Genomic DNA, 26,529 nt, shown 5'->3' on the forward strand with positions numbered 1-26,529 from the left:
CGTTTGAGTCTCATCCCCCACCACTCTATACATGTAATTAGAAGGAATACAACCATTCTCATGGAGGTGATTAATGGATCCTATAATCTTTTGCCAAATACCCCCTCCAATTCCTATTCTCGAATCTTCCGAAAAACCACCACCTTCCCCATGACAAAATTTGACAATTTTAAGCCAAAGAGCTCCCTTGTCATTAAGAAACCGCCACTTCCAGTTATAAAGAAGACCAAGGTTAAAAACATCCAAACTACCAACCCCAAGACCTACAAGTTTCTTATTTTAAAAGTATAAATTTACTATATGGGTTTATAGTTTCATGGGATAATGACTTAGGAGGGAAATAACGTTTCCCGTTTGTCCATATTAGGTCCCCAACGTATTTTTTGTGTATATTACACCATTAAGGTTGTTATAATCGTTTATAAATAATCCTTTTACCGGCTTCTTCCTGTTAAAAGGACTATTTGTAAACGGTTATAATAACCTTAATGGTGTAATACGCACAAAAAATACGTTAGGGACTTAAAATAGACAAACAGAAAACGTTATTACCCTCCTAAGTCATTATCCCATGTTTTTTATTCCAATCGACTGGCCCTTAAATAGGGATTAAACACACCAAAACAGACCCCTCCTTTAATAATAATAACAGTGTTGCAAAAATCGGCATTGACGACCGATTAATCGTTTGACGACTTTGAACCGATTACAATTAGGGTGTTTGATGGAAATTGGTCAAAATCGGTCAAACTCGATTTCGGTTGTCCTTGGCGGCCTCGGTGGTTATAGGAGGGAAATATAAAAAAAAATCAAAATTTTTAATTTTCAAATATTACACCAAAATTTTAATTTTCAAATTTATAAAGTTTTCAAATTTTAAAATATTATACTAAAATTTTCAATACTTCAATATTTCAAAATTTTAAATTTTCAAATATTTAAAATTTTAGGAAATATTTATTTTTAAAATAATTTTATTAATAATTCAGGGTCTCCGATTAATCCCCGATTAATCTCTGCCATGTCCGATTAATCGTTTATCATCAGTCAACTACCGAGCTATTGTCGAATGATTTTTACAACCTTAAATAATAATAAAAAATTCTTTCCTAACGATTAAATCATACTAAAAATATAAAGATTTTATCCTAATTTAAAATATAGACTTAATAATAAAGATAAATGCTAGATGCTTCTAGACTTCCTTTGATAAGCCTTTCCGTATTTCCCATTCGAAACACTCTTGTCATTAGTTTGATATTGACTAGTCGTGAGACCATATATTACGTAAGTTAATTTAAAAAAATATTAAATATATAAGTCAAAATATTTAAAAACTTTGAATTTATAAGAAAATAAAAAAAATAATGATTTATTATAATGTAAATGTTTTTTTATCTTTTAAAATAAAAAAATAATTTAAATAAAGAAAAAAGAAACTAATGAGCTTTTATTTTGGAAATTTAAGTTTATTACTACATTTATTGCAATTATTACATTAAAATATTATGTAAAATTTAATAAAATAACAAAACTCATAAAATAACATGTGGAAAAAATTAATTCAAAATAACCACAAAATGACATTTGACAAATTGAACGAGAAGGTAACAAGTGAAAAAAAAAAAAAAAAAAAAAAAAAAAAAAACTTAATTTATTAGAAAGGATTTGGTGTTTTGATCATATTTGAAACCAAAGATTACTTCAAATTGGATTTCTATTTTTTCTATTTATTAATGTTTTAATTAATTACTTGGAAATAAAAGGGTACCTATCCTACAATGATCAATCTCTTTTCTCTACTCGTACAAAACTCATTTTTTGTGGATTTTCCCATCGGGTGTCGTCTCCCTCCTACCACGGTACCACCTGCCATTTTTCTTCGGTTTTGGTTTTCTTCTTTTGGATTTGAGTTTTGGTTCATTAGGTTTAAATTTTTTTACTGGGTTTACATGATTTTGGTTTGGATTTGCATGTTTTGGTTTTATATCTTCATGATTTTGATGTTGTAGGTTTCAATTTGTACAACTGAATTTTTAGGTTTACTTTTAAGCTTATAAAAAAAATATATACATATTTTTTATTGTTTGAATTGATTTTTTAAATAGAAATCAAATATCTTTTTACCTTATGTTTCGGTCTATTTTACTACTTTCTACACTAATATAAGGTCATCACCAATAGGGATTTAATGGGGAAAAAGTGAGTTCGATACATAAACCCACCATTATGGGTGAAGTTCAATGAAATGGGGTTTAATTCTCATTGAACGGTAGTATGTATTTTTTTTTTTAAACCATTTCACCAATAAAACTTTGTATTTAAATAATTACACCCTATACACATGCACAAGGTATATGTCATTATTTTCTTACTTATAATATTTGTAATTTATTTTATTTTATATTCAATAATTTAAATCATTAAGGTAATTTATATTATAATATTCTAGACAAAAAAATATTTAAATCTTAAAAATACTTTAAAACAATAACATATACAACAATCTTTAATTAATAATTTATAATTTGTAATTTTTAATTTCTAATTAATGTAATATTGTAGTTTTACAATATTATTTATAAAAAGATATAATTAAATGTTGATGTGGAAATTCATTAAACTCTTAAAAATTTAATGGAGTTTAGAGTTTAATGGATAAAAATGATATAGTTAGTGGAATGCTGATGTGACAACCTAAGTATCAAAATCAAATGCCGGAATTAATCAGAGAGAGAATTATTAGATTTCATAAGTCATTGTTTTATAACAGCACCAAAACTTCTAAGAACTACACACTAGAATGATATTGAATTTCTCTTTTTTTTTTTTTTTTTTTTTTTTTTTTTTTTTTTTTTTTTTTAAATTACGCTCAACTATTCATATGTTCCATAACAATACATTTTTATTATATGTAACATCTTATGTCCCATCCCAATTTTCGTAATACAATCCCAAGATCTTAAAAGTTTTAACCAAAATCAAATAAACAAAAGCATATTGCTTAAAAAAACTGAGGCATTAAAACAAGGATAACCAAACACAAGATGCGCATGTACATGAATAAATGTCTAATCAACATGATTTGTTGCTTATTTATCAAGAAGGTGACACTAATATTTCATAAGAATCAAACAATTAATTATAATCATGTGAAACCAACTTTATGAGAAAACACTATTGTTCAAGAAAACTACTTAATTAAACGCTCAAATAAAAAACTAACTGACGATTAAGTGGACACCTCACATCGATATGTACCTACACTTTGAGAACGAACTATATGAACAATGAATGACCAAAACAAGAATGATCCATGATTTCGAAATTCAAATCTAAATCCTCACCATCCCCGATAGCTATCATGTTTGTTTTCTTCATCTTTAGCTTCAAGAACAAAGAATTCTATCATCTTCCTCAAACGACTAAACATGTAAAACATCACCATATAAAACAAAAGATTGCATATTTCTTCTCCCACAATAGACACCCACCGGTAGTACTTGTAACCTAAAGAGACCTTCACTACAAAAATAGGAATCCTCCAATAGAACAAATATCCCGTAGCCACAATTAAAAAGCACGTCCAAAACACTACCAAACTCTTAAAAACCTTATCGTCAGTCATATAAGAAGCATGGTCCAACGACCTAATCGACATGAAAATTGGGAACAAAATACCAAAGATGCGCATCATCATCTCAAGACAGAAAGGGATCCATTCTTCAGAAGAGGTGTCATCCCTTATTATAAGGGAAGGTAAATAAGACAACAAAGTCAAAAGTAGAAAAATCCCGAGGCAAAACAACATTACGAATACCTCATGACCTTCCAAGCAAGACCATCTGGTAGAGTTCAATGTGATCACAGCGAACAAGAACACAATCCTGAAAAACTGTAATGTGTAAACCATGGTATCCCATCCATGAGGAGTACCTGTAACCTCCACATAGTGTTTTTCCATAGACTTACTAATCAATAGAAGCACACTCACAACAAGCAACCCACCCATTAGTAAATCAACCATGCAAATAGATTTTTTGTTCTTGAAGCACAAGAAGATCCAAAACCCTAGAAAAAACAAATAAACGAGAGAGAATTTGAAGTAAAACGACGGGAGCTGTGTTAGTGACAGATAGATCTTTGTAGTGTCGTTAACTGTGTTGTAGAGCTCTGTGCGGACGTCCATGGTAACGTAGGTTTTGTCGTTGCAATTGGCGTAGTAGAGGGATAACATATTGGGATATGGCGTAGGGTACGTCATGTTGAATGAAGAATAAGGACATGAGAGATTTTGGAACGTAAAGAGAGGTGAGATGAGTCTGGAATTCATTACGCAGAATTTACGGTTAAATAATTGGAGGGCGAGTTCTTTCAAGTCTGATTGGACAAGGAAGAAACCCATACTTGAAGGATCAAAATCATAGGGGGAGATGACCGACACGTTGGAGATCGCGACTGAGACAAAACCGGTATTTGTGAACTCAAACTCCTCAAATAATATCAAATATTGGTCATTCCATCGGATATTCCGTGATTGGATCTCCGCTGTTGACGGTGGAGTGAAGAGGAGGAGCACGGCGAGGATAATTATTCCTAAAACCCTCATTGTATTCTAACGGTGGTGACCTAGGTGATTGACGAGGGTTTTAGTATAGGTAATCGATTGGGGTTCATGATCTCCTATATATATTATGGTTTTGTACGTAAGATATGGAATAAGTTTAAAAAACAAAATAATTTTTTTTTATAATTACCCTCGTCTAATAGCAATTATGAAGGGAAAGAAGTTTTTTTATAACACATGTATTATACGGTTGACCAAATAAAACAATATTAAATTTTAAAAAGTGTAAAAGTCATTGAATTCAAAATTAAATGGTTAAAAGTCAAAAAACATATATGACATTTTAATAAATTAATGAAATATTTAAAATAAAATAGTAATAGAGACCAATGTATGTTGTGTTAAAAAAATAAAAGTATGTTGTTATTATAGGTTAAAAACGAAAATAAGTTGTTATTGTGGGTAAATAAATAAAAGTATGTTGTTATATTGACCAAATCATTATGTGACAAAAGGAAATTCCATAAAGGAAATTATATGTTCCTTGAAATACAATCCTCCATTCGTTGCTTTTTACCACATTGTGTCGATTGTGTCGTCGTATCATCTCGCTGGAAATCATTGATCATCGACTACAGTTGGCCATTCTCGACGAAAACTACACCAGTCAACTACCCACACAATGTGCAATAAACCCCAGAAAGCATAAAACCTCCAGCCGACCATTCATTATATATACCGCCATCGATGACGACAATGTTAGATCAAGAGTTTTCAAACACTACAGGTGGTGGCAATGTTGTAGAACTCGTTATTCGGTAACCGTCGAGTAGTGAATACTCAGATTTGGTAATTCATGTAAAAATATTTTTAGTGAAATTATATATGTCAAAATCATAAGTTTATTGAAATATATAACAAATTTAAATATATGTGAATACATAAAAATTAAAATACACACGATGTTCTTACTTCGTGAATAATTACTAAAATTATATACATATAATATATATCTATTAGAGACAGCCCGATAGTGGTTTATTGTGACTGAGTGATGGTGGTGGTGTTGTCTAAAATATGTTATCTTCCAAATATTTAAAATAAATTAGGAAAACGCGGGGTGGGTGAGATTTTTTGGTATTTTATTTAACACAATAAAGAAAGAAATTAAAAGAAAATAAAAACAATTAAAAAAATATTATTTATTATAAATAAAAATAATAAATTTAAATTAATAATCCGATGAAAAGAATTAACGCAATAAAAAATTAAAAAAAAACTAATTAAATGAAATTAATAATCCAATAAAGTAACACTTACTAATAGATAAATATTATATGTTAAAAATAATATTTATTATTATATAATAATCCAATAAAAAGAATTAATGCAATAAAGAAGAAATTAAAAAAAATTAATTAAAATAATTAATAATCAAATAAAGTAATATTTATTAATTATATAAATATAATATATTAAAAATAATATTTATTAATACATAATAATCCAATAAAAAAATAATACAATAAGAAAAAAGGATTTAAAAAGAAAGTAACTAAAAGAACTAATATACAATAATTCAATAAAATAAAAAAGAAATTACATAGTTGGTCCTTGTAGTTTGCTAAAAAGATAAAACTGTAGAAATGGTCCTAAGAGTAAATTTATCATTTGCCAAAACTTAACAGTCATGTTGTTAAACTTAACGAGGTAGGGACCAAAACAAAAATAAACCACCAAATAAGGACATTTTTTTGCTAATAAACCTTTTTTTAGACCTTACCCACAGAAATTGACAAACATTTTGACCATTTTTGCCATTTTGTCAAATCTTAATCCCTTCACGTTGACAAACATTTTTGCCATTTTGTCAAACCTTTTTTTAGACCATTTTTGCCATTTTTGCCATTTTGTGCTAAGGTGACATTTTTAAGTAGAACTTCTAAAGTCTAAACTATGAAGTTGCTCAAGATCCACTTCAGTCCACATGACCAATGCCAAACTATGACGTGTACTTGTGTATTTTAATTTTTTTTGTTGTAGTTTTGGTTGATCGTAATTAAATAGAAATTGTAAGAAAATTAGATGTACAATGAATAACCATAAGTATATAAACACCATACGGATGAAATTTTGATATGGTGTGACATCTCGATTTTCTTAAAAAGACCGACAATTATAAACTCCCAAGATCTTAAAAGTTTCAACCAAATTTGACAAACATATATTTGCTTCAAAACAACTAAGGAATTATAAAAGGATAACAAGATGCACACACGAATAAATGATCAATCACAATCGGTTTGTTGATTATCTATCAAGAAGGTGGCACTAATCTTTCATAAGAATTAAACATTGTATAATCATCATGTTAAACCAACATTATGATAAAACACTATTGTTCAATCACCATGGTGTTTATTGCTTATCTAACATTCAAAAGATATTACCAAAATGCAGTTAAGTGATTAAGCAAGCAGCTATATAAAAAAAAGCAATGCATCCAAAAGATGAATGAGAACATTTTGAACTAGCAATAAGAATCACAAATGAGATTATAGGAAGATACAAAATTCTGAACACACACTATCATTAATTTTCATACTTGTTATAACCAAAAAAAGAAAGATAAAAAAGAACATTAACATCAAATTGTTCCAGAAAATAACTAATTGAAGATTTAACTTGACAACTCACAGTGTATCGATCACCTAGACAGAAGTATGAATGACAAAACAAGATTCAGATCATTGACATGGAATATCAAAGATCAAAGCTCAAACTCCTCATCTCGCAGAGCCATCTCAGCTGCTTCTTCATCCTCATCATCAAGAACAAAGTACTCGTTTTTCTCAACTGGCCTGAACATGTAAAACATCACCATATAGAACACAAGACTGGCGATTTCCTCAGCTGCATTTGATACCCATTGGTACTTATAAGCTGCAATGGTCTTCAGTGCAAAAACAACAATCCTTGTGAAGTACAAGTACCCGATAACCACTATGTAGAATTGTCTAAATAAAGTCAACTTTGCCAAATTCCTAGCAGCTTTTCCATCGGTTTTAGATGTTTCCCTCAAAGATCTAATCGACCAAACAATGGGGAAGATGATAGCACAGCAACATATGATGTCTACTAGTAAGAACACTTGGTTCCAAGTAACCCAATCTTTAATGAAAGGTCCGGTTTCTCCTATCACTATAGAAGCTACATTAGCCAAAACCTGAAGTGGGATCACAATCATCAGAACCTTTTTTTCCTTTTCTTGCAAGAATGGTTTCAAGAAAGACCATCCGGTTCCAATCAACACGATCACAGTGAACAAAAGCACAACCCTGATGAACTGGAATATATAGAACAATACATCCCATCCGTGAGGAGTACCTGTGACCTTGACATAATGTTTATCTTCTGCAGCACAGATCAAGTTAAGTGCTTTCATAACAAGCAACCCACCCATCAGCAAATGAATCCTGTGAAACGATCGCTGGTTCTTGAAGCATATGGAGATCCAAAACCCTAGAAAACATAGATAAATCAAGGAGAAAATGAAGTAAAGAGACGGGAGCTGCGTTAGACCGGCTGATAAATAGTCTTTGGTGGTGCCATCATCGGTGTTGTAGAGCTCAGTGCGGACGTCCATAGTCACGATGGATTGGGGGTTGCAATTGGCGAAGAACAGTGAGTACTCATTGGGATATGTAACAGGGTAGGATTTGTTGAATGAAGACTGAGGAGGAGGTGAGAGATCTCGGAAAGTAAAGAGGAGTGAAATGAATTTGGAATCCACAACACAAAAATTAGGGTTCTGTTGAAGTTCGAGGAGGACTTGGATTAGCGATTCTTCCGATAGAAGGAAGAAACCGAGACGTGAGGGATCAGGTTGTGCCAAGGAGGAGGTGACCGAAACGGAGGAGATCGCGACAGAGACGTAACCTGTGTGTGTGAATCCGAACTTCTCAAAGAGGATCATAGGTCGGTTGTCGGATCGGATCTTCAGAGATTTGATCTCCGCCGTAGTTGGTGCAGTGGATATGAAGACGAGGAGTAAGACAGCTATGAGAATTTTTCCTAAAATCCTCATTTTGGATTCACCGGTGGTGGGTAACGGCGGAGGAAGGCGGTGGTCCAAAAAAAGGAGAGTAACAAGAAATGATGTGGGGCGACTGCTTAGGCTGAAATACAGAGAGTAATGAGATGGTAGGCCGAATATGTGAGCCGTTCATTACAATGTACTCAAAGCTGATCCCAAATGCCAACCGTTGGATTAAAAGGTTTCCAGCATGGACGATGATCTGGTCATCGATGTATTTGGATCGGATCTATACCGGTTGGTAGTTAGTTGCGGTTTTCATATCACATTCTTTTCACTTATTATATCAATAATTTAAATATTTTGTATAGAAAAAAAATGGGGAAATCTTCTATAAAGTTTTAATATTAAGGTTATTTGGCGGTTTAATTATAATATTTGTTTTTTAAATAAAAAAAAGTCATAATTTATCTAATTAGTTATAATAATCTTTCATTTTTCGTTGAAAAAAAAATTATTATTTCTTTAATTTAGGCAAAATATAAAATAATCGGGACTTTTTTATTAAAAAAATAAAAGTTGAGATTAAACCGAAAACTGACCCAAAATATTAAGACTTTATTAGAGATTTCCGAAAAAATATATATATAAAAATCACTAAAGTTTTGTGAAAACTCAAATTAGCCAATGTATTTATTTCGATCTATAAAAATCATTATATTGGAGAAAAAGTTCGACACCACTACTTTGACCTATTGGTGCCAGTTTTACAAATTTGTGGGTTTTTTATTTGGGAAAACTGCAAAAAAAAATCCTTACATAATGGTTTCATAATCGGTTTAATCTTTATGTTTTTTTCTATTCAATTAAGTCTCAAAAACTGGTAATCGTATTCAATTTGACCCTTTTACCCGGTTAACAGGTCATCCGACTTTTCAAAAGTACACTTTTATGCCATATTTCAATTTTTTTTATAAATTTGGTCAAAATTTTACACTTTTTGCCTAGATTTTAAACTTTATTACAAATTTAGTCAAAAATTTAACATTTTTGCCTAAATTTCAGAATTTTGTTATGAATTCATATTAATTTTGGTTTTTTTAAATCATTTTTTCTCAAAGAAGAACTTTGAATATATTTTTACTTTATAAAATCAATTTTATATAAAAAAAACATATTTTCACATAAAAACTTTAATATTTTCTATATAAAAATGATTTTTTAAAAACTTTTTTGTATATGAAATACCAATTTATAAAAATATATATTTATTAAGTACATAAATATATACAAATCCATTTTTATAATATATATATATATATATATATATATATATATATATATATACAAACGTCTATTTTATTATAAATAGGTGTTTGTATATATTTTTTTATAAATATGTATACAAATATATTTATAATAAAATAGATGTTTGTATAGATTTTTTTTTGTAAAATATGTGTTTGTACATGTTTTTTATAAAAATGAATTTGTTTATACTTATGTACTTAATAAATACCTATTTCTAAAAATAGGTATTTTGTGTACAAAAAAAAACTTTTTATATAGAAAATATAAGATTTTTTTTTTGTGAAAATATGTTTTTTTTTGTATCAATATGATTTTTTTTTAAAGTAAAAACATATTTGAAATTTTTTTTTTGAGAAAAAAAGTTATAAAAAAACTAAATTTATGATGAATTCATAACAAAATTCTGAAATTTAGGCCAAAAGGGTAAAATTTTGATCAAATTTATAATAAAATTTAAAATCTAGGCCAAAAGTGTAATTTTTGAAAGTTGGATGAACTGTTGACCGGATAAAATGGTTAAATTGAATACGATTATCGATTTTTAGGACTTAATTGAATTATATATATATATATATATATATATATATATATATATATATATATATATATATATATATATATATATATAAAATAACTAAATCGATTATGAGACCAATATATAAGGTTTTTTTTTAGTTTTCTCTTTTTACTTCGAAAAAAAAAGGATCATCACAACTACTAATACAAATGGTAACAAAAATACACATTCTTATACTCCAAATAACAAGTTATTGATATTGATGTAAACACTAAATTATTTGGTTTTTTTTCAGCAAAAAATGAAAAATACAAATTACAAAATATGTACATTGTCCATTCAAACAAATTGTATACTTTCAAACAACACTATTTTCTTTCGGCAGACGAAAAAAGGTTCAGATATAGGCACTTCAAAATGCAAAATATATTTCTTGGTTGTTTTTGTATTCTCCATAAAAGATACTCCTTCCGTCCCAAATTAATTGTCCTCATTTGACTTTTGAAGTCTTTTTTTCTTCAATTTTGACCTTGAATATTTTTATTTGTGTTATATACAACTTGATGAAACTTATAATTATGAAAAGATATTTAAAATACAACTCACTTATATATTTTTCAATAATTATTATCTATCAAAAATAAAAATATTTAAGATCAAAGTTGAAGAATAAAGATTTCAAAAGTCTAATGTGGACAATTAATTTGGAACAGAGGTAGTAGTACATAAAATATCATCTTATTTACTTTTTGCTTATTTGTTGAAATTACATAATGGACAATTGTTTTCAGATATGTATTTTGAATTAATGGTTAATTGTTTTTATAGGTCTTTTCTTTTGGAACAATACAGTTAGTTTGAATGGCAAAAAAACACATTTTGTAACTTGTTTTTTGCATTATATGATGAAAAGAAATAAATAACAGAATGTTTACATTAATATCTTATTATTTGATGCATTTGTATTACTATTTGTAATAGTGTCACAACAATGTTCTTATAAGTTAACTTCTAACTTGATTTACTTCCATTATTTTTATAAATTACATTTTTATCTCCTCTTACATTATTTTCATTTTCAACTACAATATATATAGTCTACTAGGTGTTCGGCAAAAAGATGTGATATAAGAGAAAAATAATAGTGAATTTCGAAAATCTTGAAAGTAAATCAAGTTAGGGTTGAAGTTTAAGAACATTATAATGAATATATGAAACTAAACGACGTATTATGGTGTGTTTGGGTACCTATGCTTATATATCCTTAAGGGTATATTCAATTTTACCTATATATATATATATATATATATATATATATATATATATATATATATATATATAACGTAAATCAAGTTATGGGTTGATGTTTAAGAACGTTATAATGAATATATCAAACAAAACGTCGTATTTTGGTGGGTTGGGTACCTTAGCTTATATACCCTCAAGGTATATTCACTTTTCCATATATATATATATATATATATATATATATATATATATATATATATATATATATATATATATATATATATATATTTGTGTTTGTCGAGGCCAACAAAATATCCAAAATGTTACACGCTAAAATAGTGTATAGTGGTAAAATGATCGTATCCACGGAGATTGGTTCAATTTTATAACTCTATGAAAATCTCTTTGTAAAAATATTTGTAAAATGACAATAAATTAAAATTTAGGGGTTAATCTTTCGAAATACTTGAAATAAACTGGAATTAAACTAAGATTTAAATGGACAATTTCAACAAAAACAAGGGTTTGATGTAAAATCAGTAAGGGAAAGATGGTTGACTAAAGGTTTCCTCACTTTGATTTTTTGATGAACATATCATTAGAATCCAATAATACAATATTTGTTTTAAATCCTTAATTTGGCTATAATAATCCAAGAAACTTGAGATTACCTAGACTTTTTTTAGTTATTAAAATGGTTAGAGAATTTCATAACAATTTTGTTAATCAAAGTCACAATTTCCATTAAGCATGTAATTAATGAAAATATTCTTCATCGATCCATCAAGCCCATCTTGATTAAATCATATATTGTTCATTCCTAAAGTCCAAGTGAAAATCGATTTCGTCACATATCGTGTGACAACCCTATATTTTTCCAAAGCAGTGTAATGCTCAAATGTCAAATATAACAAAAACTATTTGGAACCAACTAAATTAACATCGAAAATAAAGTGTTCAAATATCTAAGTTGGGATGCATCAAATTTTAGATAACGTGCCAAGGTTTCCAAAAACATGAAGAACGTTCAAAACCGGGTTATATTGAAGAAATTATAACAACTCGTATATTTACGACACGCCGTTAAAACGCTATTTAACGTAAAAAGTGAAATTTCGATAAAATGCATTTTTGCCTTAAAGTATCTAAACAAAAGATGTAGAGTCCACTAAACTGTAAACATACATAAAAAGATCGCCCAATTTGGACCTCGTATGAAGAAGTTACGAATTTTCAAAGTTTCGTAACAGTAGTAGAGGGCTAAAAACTCGAATTGAAGATTGAATGTTAATTAGCTAACGCAACCTAAATGAGAGTTGAAGATCTCCACAATAGGAGCAAATTGATAAAAAGACAAACGAAAACCGACGTCGAATAAAGAAACTATGAATTTTTAACGGACTTTAGGAGTCCCGGTCTATTAAAAATATATCATTAAAAATAAAGTCAAAACTAGCCGACGGAGTCTAAATGAAAGTTGTAGAGCATAATCTCACCTACGCGTGGATATAAAGAACGCAAAAAACGGAGCCCGTACGCGAAAGTTACGGAATTTAGAAGACGGGAGTCGGGATTACGCCCCGCGTAATATGGGAGTATGCCCCATGTACTAGACCCAGAGTCGAGTCCCATCGGCTGCACCTCTACGCTTAGCTAGACCGGAGTCGTAAGCCATGACGCATTGTTACCCCCCGCGTAACCGAAGTACGCCCCGCGTACCGAGTACACCCAGCGTACTCCGGTAGTACGCCCCGCGTACGAGGAGTTTCCAGCCTATAAATAGAGAGGTTAAGCTTCGAGTTTTTGCACACATTCTCAAATCCTCAGTCACTCTCCCATACTTCTAAGCCCCAGAGATCATCCCGACGCCCTCGGTTTCCGCACTCGAGCCCCCGACGAAAGATCTACGCTGCAGAGATCCCCGAAGAGCCCGAAGACGCAACTTTCCACGGTCGAAGTTGTGCTCAACTCTAGCCTCTCTCTCTCTCTTCAAACCAAACGAGTGAGTTCATACCCCTACCTTTCAATTCTTTTCATGTTTTAGGGGGGAAATAAAAGTACATTACAAGTCAAAGTATCATTTTATAAACACAATTATAATATCTATCTTATAGAGTATGGATACAAACATCTTTATGTTTAAAGGGCTATTATATCACTAAGTTATTCTTACTAAATGGAAACATACTTTTTGAGAAACTATAATGAGTATAGTTAACAAGTTATTCATACATTTTACATATACATCTTGACAAATGAAATGCTTTCAAATGAAGTAAAGTCTTTATTATCGTAAAACAAGTTTGATTTACGAGATTCATATATGCATTCAGTTTTCCACATTATTTTTAGCTCAAAGTTTATCATTATTATTCAAGTATGGAACATACTAATGCACTCCAACTCTGGAAACTTTTCAAACCATTTATGGAAAATATTAGATTTTCTGAAAACCTCGTTCATCAATTTACTACCAAAAGGACATACTTTTCAATGCAAAACACTTATGAACTCACCAACTTAATTGTTGACACTTTTTCGAAACCACTTGTATTTCTCAGGGAATCAGTAATACAGGTAACCACCAGCTTTTGAAGAAGGAACGCTAAGGACGATTTATCATTAAACATTTATATCATCACATTGTAATATTCTTTTGCAAATATGTATAACGCAACAAGATACGTTTTTATTATATATATATATGATGGTTGTGTTACTTTCTTTACAATATTCAATTGTTGTGATACTACGTGAAGTCATCCACCCCCGAATGTTTCCGCCATTCTGGTTTGGGGGTGTGACAGATTGGTATCAGAGCATTGTTTATAGTGAACTAAGTATATCGAACCACATAAGATATACAAACTATAAATGCAAAGGGGACCAAAAACCCTCTGACAAAACGTTTTCATGAACAATATACTTCCTTTTAAAAAATATACATTTTTACTAGCATGCATTAATCTCGTATCATGACAAGTTTTCTAAAAGTATTAAGGCAAGTTACGACACTACGATTGAGCCTCGGGTATGTAATCAGGTCGAGAATAAATATAGCCTGATCAACTATATTTATCCTAGATTTGACCAACGTACGTCGAGGAATGGTCATAGTGGACAATAAGCCAAAAACTTACCAAATACAAATTATCTTAGATACGCCAATTTGAAATACTATAAGAGTATTGTTAAAAATAGTTGTACCATAAAATATTTGTGCTCTGTAAAAATATAGTTAAAAATAGTAAGTCGTTAAATAGAAATTTCTTATAAAATTCTCATACCTCTATCCTAGTACAGACAAATGGTCGGATTCCATTTACCAGGAGATCCCTACTACCCAAACCAAGGCAACGACGGTTGGATAGAAGAAGACCCAGAGGAAATCGAAGAAGAGGCCGAGGAAGAACCCGAAGGGGTTATCGAAGAAGAATTCGAAGTCGAAGTCGGAGAGGAATTCGAAGTCGACGAAGAGGTCGAGGAAATTTCTAGTGGAACAGACTCCGAGCCGGAAGTAATCGACCCTCCCATCCCTCATCCTCCCGAAATCATACCATATCAACCGGGACCCATTCCCATGTGGGGAAGTCACCTCTACTACTGGAGCCGCCAGCAAGGTGTACGCCCTCCCTTCGGCATGTGCCGAGATTTTTACAATGTCAGTGGGGGAGGCTCAGTTGATCGAGCACTTCCTGTTATTGTGAACGCTATAGCTACCCAGAACTACGAGACGGACAGGCAAGCAGCCAGAGTTCGCGAGGTCAATGCTGCTACTCAAGGTAACGCCGCAGACATCCGTCGTTTGGAAGGACTACATGAGAATACCCAAATCTACACAGGAACGCTTCAGAATCAAATGATAACGGCACTAGCAGAAATAAGAGAGATGAAGGAACAACAAGCATATCTCGAGAGGCGCCTGATGGGAGTCAAACAGTCGGATGTCGAATCTAGCTCCAAACGTGCAACACGCCGCAAGTAGAGATTGTTCAAACCCCAACAATTTTGTTATAAAATAGGATTTCAGATAAAAGTTTCTTCCCTTATTTCCTTTTGTATCTGTAATAGAAGACCTCTAGGTAGGTCAAATTTTCAAAACAAGAAGCGTAATGTAACACACCTCAAGTGTGACCTATATATATGAATATGAAAGTACTTCTTTGTATACCTCTCGAAACTTATGAGTGTTAACAAAAATTACTATGCCTACCTTGAAACCATAAACTAAAGTCAAAACAACTTACAAGATACAACTAACACACGATTTTCAAAACATTAGAAACTTATAGTATTCATTCTTATTTTTCTCTACCAGAACATGCCTCCTCGTAGATCAACACGCAGAAACTCAACTTCAACACCACCTCCACCACCTCCTCAAACTATGGATGCCGTTATGTTCCAGACTGCTGTAACCGCTGCTGTAACCGCAGCGATGGCTCAAATGAGCAACAACGGATCGGGGGGAGGAACAAACAGCTTTACAAATTGCCAAGGTCAAGGCCGTTCAGGGGTATGCACTTACAAAGACTTCACCAACGGAAAACCTATTCCCTTTTATGGGACTGGGGGAGTATTGGCTCTATCACAATGGATAGAGAAAACGTAAGCTGTATTCGAAATCTACGCATGCCCTGAAGAAAGCAAAGTAAAGTTTGCCGCTTTACTTTCTCTGAACGTGCCCTGACATGGTGGATCGGCCACGTCCAGACACTAACCCTAGTGGTGGCGAACTCCATGGGTTGGGAAAACTTGAAACGAATGCTCCTTCGAGAATACTGCCCAAGAGGCGAGATTCAGAAGCTTGAACAGGAACTGTGGAGCCTTTCAATGGTAGGCTCGGACATAGCAGGTTACACCAACAGGTTCAGTGACTTAATAACACTTTGCCCAGGGATGTTAATCCTGGAAAGCCAAAAGGTCGAGAGATACATCTGGGGACTATCACCCCAACTTCGAGGAAGTGTGTTAGCTTCCAAACCCATGACCTTCGCCAGCGCCAAGGAACTAGCGCAATCTCTCATTGATCATGGTGTCTGTCAAGGAGTCACAACTATCATGGCTGAACCAACCAAAGGGAACAACAACAACGAGATCAATTCCAACAACAACAACAACAAGAAATTCTGGAACAAGAGAAAGGGGCAAACTTCGCAAGAACCTTCAAAGAAACAAATGGTTGCGGTTCATGCTGCTACTACCCCCACCACAACTCCTGCTACCCCTGCGCCAACAAAACCATATGCGGGGAATCTGCCAAAGTGCAGCAAGTTCAACTACCATCACCACGGTAATTGCCGCGAGATGCACTGTAAGAACTGCGACAAGAAAGGGCACACAACCCATTTTTGTAAGGCGCCAGCACGACCAGTCACTCAAGTTCCTGGTACTGGGATAAGCCATGCATGTTATGGGTGTGGAGAAACTGGGCACTTCAAAAGGGACTGCCCCAGGACAAGGAACGTTGGCGGCGTGGGGAGAGTGCTGGCAATAGGGCAAAATGAAGCGATAGCAGACCCCACGGTGGTTACGGGTACGTTTCTACTCAACAACATTTATGCATGCATACTCTTTGACTGCGGTGCGGAGAGAAGTTTTGTGAGTCATAAATTCAAACACCTACTTAGTCAACAACCCCAACCACTCAATAAAATATTCACTGTAGAAATGGCAAACGGTAAAACAGAAAACGCGAGCGATTTGTACGTAGGATGCACACCAAATTTAAACGAATACTTATTTCAAGTCGATCTTATGCCCATCTCCATAAGAAGTTTCGATGTCATCATCGGTATGGACTGGTTGAGCCTTCACCATGCTGATATCCTTTGTCACGAAAGGGCCATTCGCCTAAATCTGCCAAACGGCGAAACCCTTGTCATTTATGGTGACAAACCTAGTTCAAGTTTACAAATCATCTCCTGTGTTAAGGCATAAAAATATCTTCGTAAGGAATACCATGCCTTTCTAGCCCACGTAGTAGACCAGAAACAAGAACCAAAAAACATTAAAGACATTCCGGAAGTCTGCAACTTCCCAGATATTTTCCCAGAAGATCTTCCAGGAATTCCACCAGAACGCCAAGTTGAGTTCAGAATCGACTTAATCCCCGGAGCTACCCCAATAGCAAAGTCGCCTTACCGTTTAGCCCCAGCCGAGATGCAGGAACTGTCCAGTCAATTAAACGAGCTGCTAAGCAAGGGATTCATCAAATCGAGCTTCTCACCATGGGGAGCACCAGTCCTATTCGTGAAAAAGAAGGACGGATCCTTTAGCATGTGCATCGATTATCGGGAGCTGAACAAACTGACGATCAAGAACCGATATCCCCTACCGCGCATAGACGATCTGTTCGACCAACTGCAGGGAGCAAGCTACTTCTCAAAGGTCGATCTAATATCTGGTTATCACCAGATGCGAGTGCTGGAAGGAGACATCCCTAAAACGGCTTTCCGAACATGTTATGGTCACTACGAGTTCGTAGTAATGCCCTTCGGGTTGACAAATGCTCCAGCGGTGTTCATGGACTTGATGAACCGAGTATGTCGTCCCTTCCTGGATAAATTCGTGATCGTGTTCATAGATGATATACTCATCTATTCTAGAAGCCAGGAAGAACACAGCCAACACCTCCGCCAAGTTTTGGAAACGTTGAGGGCAAAGAAGCTTTACGCAAAATTTTCCAAGTGCGAATTTTGGATTCGGAAAGTGGATTTCCTAGGACATGTAGTAAGCAAGGAGGGGATACACGTGGATCCTTCTAAGATAAAGGCAATAGAAAGTTGGACGACACCAAGGACCCCTACAGAAATCCGACAATTTTTGGGACTTGCCGGGTATTACCGAAGGTTCATACAGAATTTTTCGAAGATTGCCAAACCACTTACCACCCTAACGCAGAAGAGTGTGACCTTCGAATGGGGAGAAAAACAAGACGCCTCGTTTCAAACACTAAAGCGAACCTTATGTAGTGCGCCCATCCTAACCCTGCCCGAAGGAACGGAGGACTTCGTGGTCTATTGCGATGCATCAAACCAAGGACTTGGGTGTGTCCTGATGCAACGAGGGAAGGTCATCGCCTACGCCTCAAGGCAACTAAAGACGCATGAAGTGAACTACACAACGCACGATCTTGAGCTAGGAGCAGTCATCTTCGCTCTGAAGATATGGAGACACTATCTCTACGGCACGAAATGTACGATATTCACCGACCATAAAAGCCTCCAACATATCCTCAACCAGAAAGAACTCAACATGAGACAAAGAAGGTGGGTAGAACTACTAAATGATTATGAATGCGAGATTCGATATCATCCCGGAAAGGCTAACGTGGTGGCCGATGCACTCAGCCGGAAGGAATACTCGGGCCGCAGAGTGAAGTCTTTAACCATGACAATCCATTCACACCTGTCCACACAGATCAAGGAAGCCCAGATAGAAGCCTTAACATCGGTAAATGTGGCAAGGGAAGCCTTAAGGGGAATGGATAAGAAGTTTGAGGTCAAGAATGATGGAGTTCATTACTTCATGGATCGGATCTGGACGCCGAAGTTTGGCGGATTCAGAGAAGTCGTTATGAATGAAGCCCATAAAACACGATACTCCATACACCCCGGCTCCGATAAGATGTATCTCGACCTCAAGACGTTGTACTGGTGGCCGAACATGAAGGCCGAAATTGCTACCTATGTGAGTAAATGTCCGACGTGCGCCAAGGTCAAGGTAGAATACCAAAAGCCCTCAGGATTGTTGCAACCACCAGAAATACCAGAATGGAAGTGGGAATGTATAACCATGGATTTCATAACCAAACTACCCAGAACGGCAAATAGACTTGACACTATCTAGGTGATTGTCGACAGGTTAACTAAATCAGCGCACTTCCTACCGATCAAAGAGACGGATAAATTAGAGAAGCTAACTAGGACATACCTCAGAGAAATTGTACGACTACATGGTGTGCCCATATCCATTATCTCGGACCGAGATAGTAGGTTCACCTCAAGGTTCTGGCAGTCACTACAAAAAGCTTTGGGGACAAGGCTAGACATGAGAACTGCTTATCACCTACAAACCGACGGCCAGAGCGAGAGAACCATACAAACTCTAGAAGATATGTTGAGGTCCTGCGTAATCGATTTTGGTAAGGCATGGGACACACATCTTCCCCTTGGTCGAATTCTCGTACAATAACAACTACCACACTAGTATCAGGGTTGCCCCGTTCGAAGCCCTCTATGGCCGCAAATGCAGGTCACCTTTGTGCTGGGCCGAAGTGGGGGACACACAGCTAGCAAAAGGACAAGCAACAGACAACACGCTCACTGGACCCGAAATCATAAGGGAAACTACGGAGAAGATTGTTCAGATTCAGGAACGTTTAAAAGCATCAAGGGACAGACAAAAGAGTTACGCAGATAAAAGACGGAAACCCTTGGAATTCCAGGTCGGAGATCGAGTCCTACTAAAGGTCTCGCCCTGGAAGGGGTTAATACGCTTCGGGAAGCGCGGAAAGCTAAACCCAAGATACATCGGACCATTCGAGATCCTTGCCAGGATCGGTCCAGTGGCTTACAAACTTAGATTACCTCAGGAGCTCCACAATGTACACCCTACCTTTCACGTATCAAACCTAAAGAAGCGCTTGTCCGATGAGACCCTTGTCATCCCTCTAGACGAAATTGCAATAAATGAGAATCTCTAATTTGTAGAGGAACCAGTAGAGATCATGGATCGCGAAATAAAAAGGACTAAACAAAGCTGCATACCTATTGTAAAGGTCCGCTGGAACGCCAAGTGAGGACCTGAATACACCTGGGAACGCGAGGACCAGATGAAACAGAAATACCCACATCTTTTTCCTAACCTGTAAACTCTATATTAGATTAAATTTCGGGGACGAAATTCCCTTAACGGGGGGATGATGTGACAACCCTATATTTTTCCAAAGCAGTGTAACGCTCAAATGTCAAATATAACAAAAACTATTTGGAACCAACTAAATTAACCTCGAAAATAAAGTGTTCAACTATCTAAGTTGGGATGCATCAAATTTTAGATAACGTGCCAAGGTTTCCAAAAACATGAAGAACGTTCAAAACCGGGTTATATTGAAGAAATTATAACCACTCGTATATTTACGACACGCCGGTAAAACGCTATTTAACGTAAAAAGTGAAATTTCGATAAAATGCATTTTTGCCTTAAAGTATCTAAACAAAAGATGTAGAGTCCGCTAAACTGTAAACATACATAAAAAGATCGCCCAATTTGGACCTCGTATGAAGAAGTTACGAATTTTCAAAGTTTCGTAACAGTAGTAGAGGGCTAAAAACTCGAATTGAAGATCGAGTGTTAATTAGCTAACACAACCTAAATGAGAGTTGAAGATCTCCACAATAGGAGCAAATTGATAAAAAGACAAAGGAAAACCGACGTCGAATAAAGAAACTATGAATTTTTAACGGACTTTAGGAGTCCCGGTCTATTAAAAATATATCATTAAAAATAAAGTCAAAACTAGCCGACGGAGTCTAAATGAAAGTTGTAGAGCATAATCTCACCTACGCGCGGATATAAAGAACGCAAAAAACGGAGCCCGTACGCGAAAGTTACGGAATTTAGAAGACGGGAGCCGGGATTACGCCCCGCGTAATATGGGAGTACGCCCCGCGTACTAGACCTAGAGTCGAGTCCCATCGGCTGCACCTCTACGCTTAGCTAGACCGGAGTCGTAAGCCATGACGCATTGTTACGCTCCGCGTAACCGAAGTACGCCCCGCGTACCGAGTACGCCCAGCGTACTCCGGTAGTACGCCCTGCGTACGAGGAGTTTCCAGCCTATAAATAGAGAGGTTAAGCTTCGAGTTTTTGCACACATTCTCAAATCCTCAGTCACTCTCCCATACTTCTAAGCCCCAGAGATCATCCCGACGCCCTCGGTTTCCGCACTCGAGCCCCCGACGAAAGATCTACGCTGCAGAGATCCCCGAAGAGCCCGAAGACGCAACTTTCCGCGGTCGAAGTTCTGCTCAACTCTAACCTCTCTCTTCAAACCAAACGAGTGAGTTCATACCCCTACCTTTCAATTCTTTTCATGTTTTAGGGGGGAAAATACAAGTACATTACAAGTCAAAGTATCATTTTATAAACACAATTATAATATCTATCTTATAGAGTATGGATACAAACATCTTTATGTTTAAAGGGCTATTATATCACTAAGTTATTCTTACTAAATGGAAACATACTTTTTGAGAAACTATAATGAGTATAGTTAACAAGTTCTTCATACATTTTACATATACATCTTGACAAATGAAATACTTTCAAATGAAGTAAAGTCTTTATTATCGTAAATCTGTTTATACCAAGCAATGTGAGATATTCAAACTTCAACGTACTCGTATGTATGCATTCCAAGTCCTGTATTATATACCATAATCTCTTGGAGAGAGAGCGTGATACTTGTGTATAGATCTATACGGGATTGACAACCCCGCACCTAAACTATTAGCTATAGTTAGACCGGCAGGTCTGGGGTGACAAATGTCATAACACTACAACACCTAAAGAATGTTGTTACAGGTCGTCAGTGTCAATAGTATGGTTATAAAACTCACATAAAAGTATAAAAACAAGTTTGATTTACGAGATTCATATATGCATTCAGTTTTCCACATTATTTTTAGCTCAAAGTTTATCATTATTATTCAAGTATGGAACATACTAATGCACTCCAACTCTGGAAACTTTTCAAACCATTTATGGAAAATATTAGATTTTCTGAAAACCTCGTTCATCAATTTACTACCAAAAGGACATACTTTTCAATGCAAAACACTTATGAACTCACCAACTTAATTGTTGACACTTTTTCGAAACCACTTGTATTTCTCAGGGAATCAGTAATACAGGTAACCACCAGCTTTTGAAGAAGGAACGCTAAGGACGATTTATCATTAAACATTTATATCATCATATTGTAATATTCTTTTGCAAATATGTATAACGCAACAAGATACGTTTTTATTATATATATGATGGTTGTGTTACTTTCTTTACAATATTCAATTGTTGTGATACTACGTGAAGTCATCCACCCCCGAATGTTTCCGCCATTTTGGTTTGGGGGTGTGGCATATCGTCATTTTTGCATATGCTCTTTGTTCGAAATGTGAATCTAGTATCAATTTGTGTAAAGCAGAGTCAAAAATGAGTTATAAACTGATTAATTCTAGTAATCTAGCGAATCTAGCAATTTCACCATTAAAGATCAACGCTTCATTAAAAGGAAAAATCATTACCTTAAGGAGAAGAGGATGTTAATTCTTGCAATCCTCCATCTCTAGCTTATCTTGGCACCTTCTTGGGTTCAAAATCGCCATCCATATGCTCTCCATCAAATTGGGGAGGAAAATAATAGAGAATGAACCCTTAACAGGTTTAAACCTGTTTCCTGATTTGCGAAACTGTGTCGTGGTAGCATGCCTACCGCGTCGTGGTGCGCCCTATTAGGGTGCGGTCTCTTGGGGACCGAGTCGTGGTTCCTTTCTCTTATAGCAATTACTTTCGCCACTGCACCGCATGTACCCATATATTACATCACGGTGCAAAGTACATCGCCCTCGCATTACGAAAAAACTTTAGTCCATTTTACCGTTCTAGAAACCACACTGTGGCAAGACCCTTATCGCGTCGGTGCAATTGCACATCAACAGCTCCTTAGCTGATTCCATTCCAGGTTTGGTACAGTTTTCTTCCAATCTTCCAACACTCGTAACTTCTTTGTTTTAAACCCATTTTCTATGATGTTTATATCTAGACGAAGGTCGGGGATGAGTTCTACAACTCCATTAAGTCACTTCAGACTGACTACTTACATGTCTTAATGTATTAAGTTACAAAATGGGCCCAAAAAGAAAAATTCCCATTTTACCCTTTATGGCATAAATGCACCATCTCTTGCATCTCTTCTTTTGAACTCATCCATATCATCTTATAAAAGTGACTTAGACTTATCTTGAGTCATTTAATGAAGTTATATCTTCTCGATTAATAAAATTCCTCTAAATGACCAAATTGCCATTTTTGGTCAAACTTTCGCCCAAAGTCAAATCTCTCTAAATTTTTGGTTCATACAATAAGTGTATTGTTTGACATAATATGGTAAGATATATACGCGTTTCTTTTCTACTTAAAACATAAAGACCATAAAACAAGGGTTTCCATTAAGTCCTTACATATTTATTCAGATTTACTTTTAAGTTTTCCATGATTTTCTCCCATTACTCTTCATGGATAAATGATGTTTAAAAAATATATGAAAAATTGATGATGCTTTTGAAATGGAAGGAAAAAACATAAATGAGGTCAAATTCACTAAATTTCAGGAAATAACAGCTTACTTTACTCATGTTACCAATATAGACGACATACTTATTTTTTGACCAGTAGTATCATCATAGTTATTTTGTTTAACCAATAATAGCAACATATGTATCTTTTTAACCAGTAATAGCAACATATTTATTTGTTTAACCATTAATAGCAATGTACCTATCTATTTAACCAATAATAACAATGTACTTATTTTTTTAACCAAACAACATACTTATTTTGAATCATTAATATCAACACGTTTATATTTTTAATCAATAATTGCAACATGCTTATTTTTAACCATTAATAGTAACACACTTATCTTTTTAACAAATCATATCAATGTACATTTTTAACCATTAATAGCAACAGACTTATTTCCTTGATCAATAATAGCAACACACTTATTTTTCAACCATTAGTAGTAATGTATTTATCTTTTTAACGAATAGCAACATACTTCTTTTAAACCAATAATAGCAACATACCTTTTATTTTGACCAACAATATAATTATCTATGTTTGATACTATAAAGGAGTTAGAATAAAATCATCAATCCTTTTTTTAATCAGTTAACCCAACTAACATACATGTATATAACACTAGTTCCTTCTATTGATCCTTCTGGATCGTTTTACCCCTTATGATAGGAGGTCATATATATTAAAGTTTCTCATTTATTATTGCTTATTGAGTGTACTAAAGTGAAATTTCTATAGGTCTAGATAGTTGGGATACTCTCTACCCTTGTTAATGGACGTTTTACCCTTGTTGATGGTTTTGTCTATGCTCTAGTCTTTCACCCGATGTGGGCGATATTGCTATTCTCCTATGATTTTGCTCCCTAAATCATTGACTCTCTTCATGGTCTTTTTTTTCAAAGCTATCAAGGTTGCTTCATTGATTTTGCTTTCAGCTTGGTTTCTTTATATGTAAGGCTTCCTTCGGTCCTTGGCTTTCTCGATTGGCGGGGGGAGGAGGATTTGATCCATATCCCGCTTTTATTTCCCTTCGGGCTCCTTATGTAAGGCTTCCTTCGGTCCTTGGCTTTCTCGATTGGCGGCTTCAGTGGTGCTTCATTTGGTTCTACTTTTGAGCTTGGTGTTCCTTTCTACTAGTAAATTTATGTTTACAAGTGTGATATGTGATATATATATATATATATATATATATATATATATATATATATATATATATACACTACTTTGTATATTTCCAACTTCTAACTGAAGTTTTTTTTTTTCTTATAATAAATTGCTTGGTCATTCAAAAAATATAATGAAAGGAGATAGTGATGCTCCTAAATCACATCATCCTTATCAACATTATTACATTAAATAAGTCATTTTAATCGTCTATATAGTATACCTTAACAACCCTCAGATTTGACACTGAGTCCTTAACAAATACGTTAAATGCTATTACCCATCAATTCTATTAATATGTCATTAGCTAAGTGATTTGATAGACATGATTAACAATTGTGCTAATTTAATACCCATTGTGACAACCCGCAATTTATTCCGTCGTTATAACCCGTTTCCGTTAATAAAATATTCTATTTTATTAAGATTCCGTTAATATTTGGGTGGACAAATAAATAAGTGTTTTATTTTATTTTATTTTTTTATTATTATTTTCATAATCAAATAAATAAAAACATGTGAATTGCACTCCCGTTTGGTTGGAAAAAGTTTTTAATTACGACCATTTAATCGGATAAAAATTTTAAACCCGGTTTAGCGTCAGTATCAGGTAGATTCCCACCTAGCCCCAAACCCAACCCCTATATAAAGGGTGAGTGGGCACTAGATGGAGCTTTTTACCACTCTAGTCACTTTCTCTCTACTTTCTCTCTCTACAAGTGGGTTTGTTCAAGAATCACCTCATTCAAGCTCCAAATCGTAGGTAATACTCCCTAACTTGTTGTCTAGCTTTTCATTCATACAAACTCGAGATTTAATCACTCAAAAACCTTAAAAACTCGAGTTTACGGTTTGGGAATACCTCCCAAAACCATAAACACCCTTAAGGGGGTTTTTGAAGCCCAAAATCCCTCCAAAATTCTTCTAATACTCGTCCTTGACTTAGAAACATACATGCATGAAGCTAGAAACTAAAAATCGGGCCTTTAAGAGAGTAAACATGATTTTACGGTCCATGAATATTCATGAACCGTAAACACAAAAACCGTAACACCAAAAATGGTGTTTTGGTGCCCCTAACTCCTTCCTTAACATGATTTTTGGGCTAGAGACTTGTATGTTTGAGCTTAGGACCACAAAACACGAAGTGAATGATGTGCTAAAGGGTTTACAGCCGTAAACCCTAGTGTTTATGACCGTAAACTCCCAAGGAGTGGTCCAAGGACCGCAAACTCCAAGGGAGTGCCCCATTTGAACCCTAAACACCCCTCACGCCTTGGATTTGACCCTAGAACCCTTCCTAGGGATACAAGAAACCTT

The 26,529-nt window shown here is 34.5% G+C and overlaps 2 protein-coding genes across 2 annotated transcripts; both read right to left on the minus strand.

Moving 5' to 3' along the window:
• Window positions 1-3,343: 3,343 nt before the first annotated feature.
• On the minus strand, window positions 3,344-4,609 carry LOC122194821 (protein CANDIDATE G-PROTEIN COUPLED RECEPTOR 7-like). Its single transcript, XM_042896072.1, has one exon. It carries the CDS (start codon window positions 4,607-4,609, stop codon window positions 3,344-3,346), a length of 1,266 nt encoding a protein of 421 aa, XP_042752006.1.
• Window positions 4,610-7,078: 2,469 nt separating this feature from the next.
• On the minus strand, window positions 7,079-8,776 carry LOC111887434 (protein CANDIDATE G-PROTEIN COUPLED RECEPTOR 7). The gene has a single exon (XM_023883600.3). It carries the CDS (start codon window positions 8,652-8,654, stop codon window positions 7,338-7,340), a length of 1,317 nt encoding a protein of 438 aa, XP_023739368.1. The 5' UTR covers window positions 8,655-8,776; the 3' UTR covers window positions 7,079-7,337.
• Between the last annotated feature and the right edge of the window lie 17,753 nt (window positions 8,777-26,529).

Source organism: Lactuca sativa, chromosome 6 (genome assembly GCF_002870075.4).
Source record: "Lactuca sativa cultivar Salinas chromosome 6, Lsat_Salinas_v11, whole genome shotgun sequence".
Taxonomy (NCBI): Eukaryota; Viridiplantae; Streptophyta; class Magnoliopsida; order Asterales; family Asteraceae; genus Lactuca; species Lactuca sativa.

Excerpts from the sequence above, each read along its gene's own strand:
- LOC122194821 (XM_042896072.1), bottom strand. The coding sequence starts at position 4,609 with ATGAGGGTTTTAGGAATAATTATCCTCGCCGTGCTCCTCCTCTTCACT.
- LOC111887434 (XM_023883600.3), bottom strand. The coding sequence starts at position 8,654 with ATGAGGATTTTAGGAAAAATTCTCATAGCTGTCTTACTCCTCGTCTTC.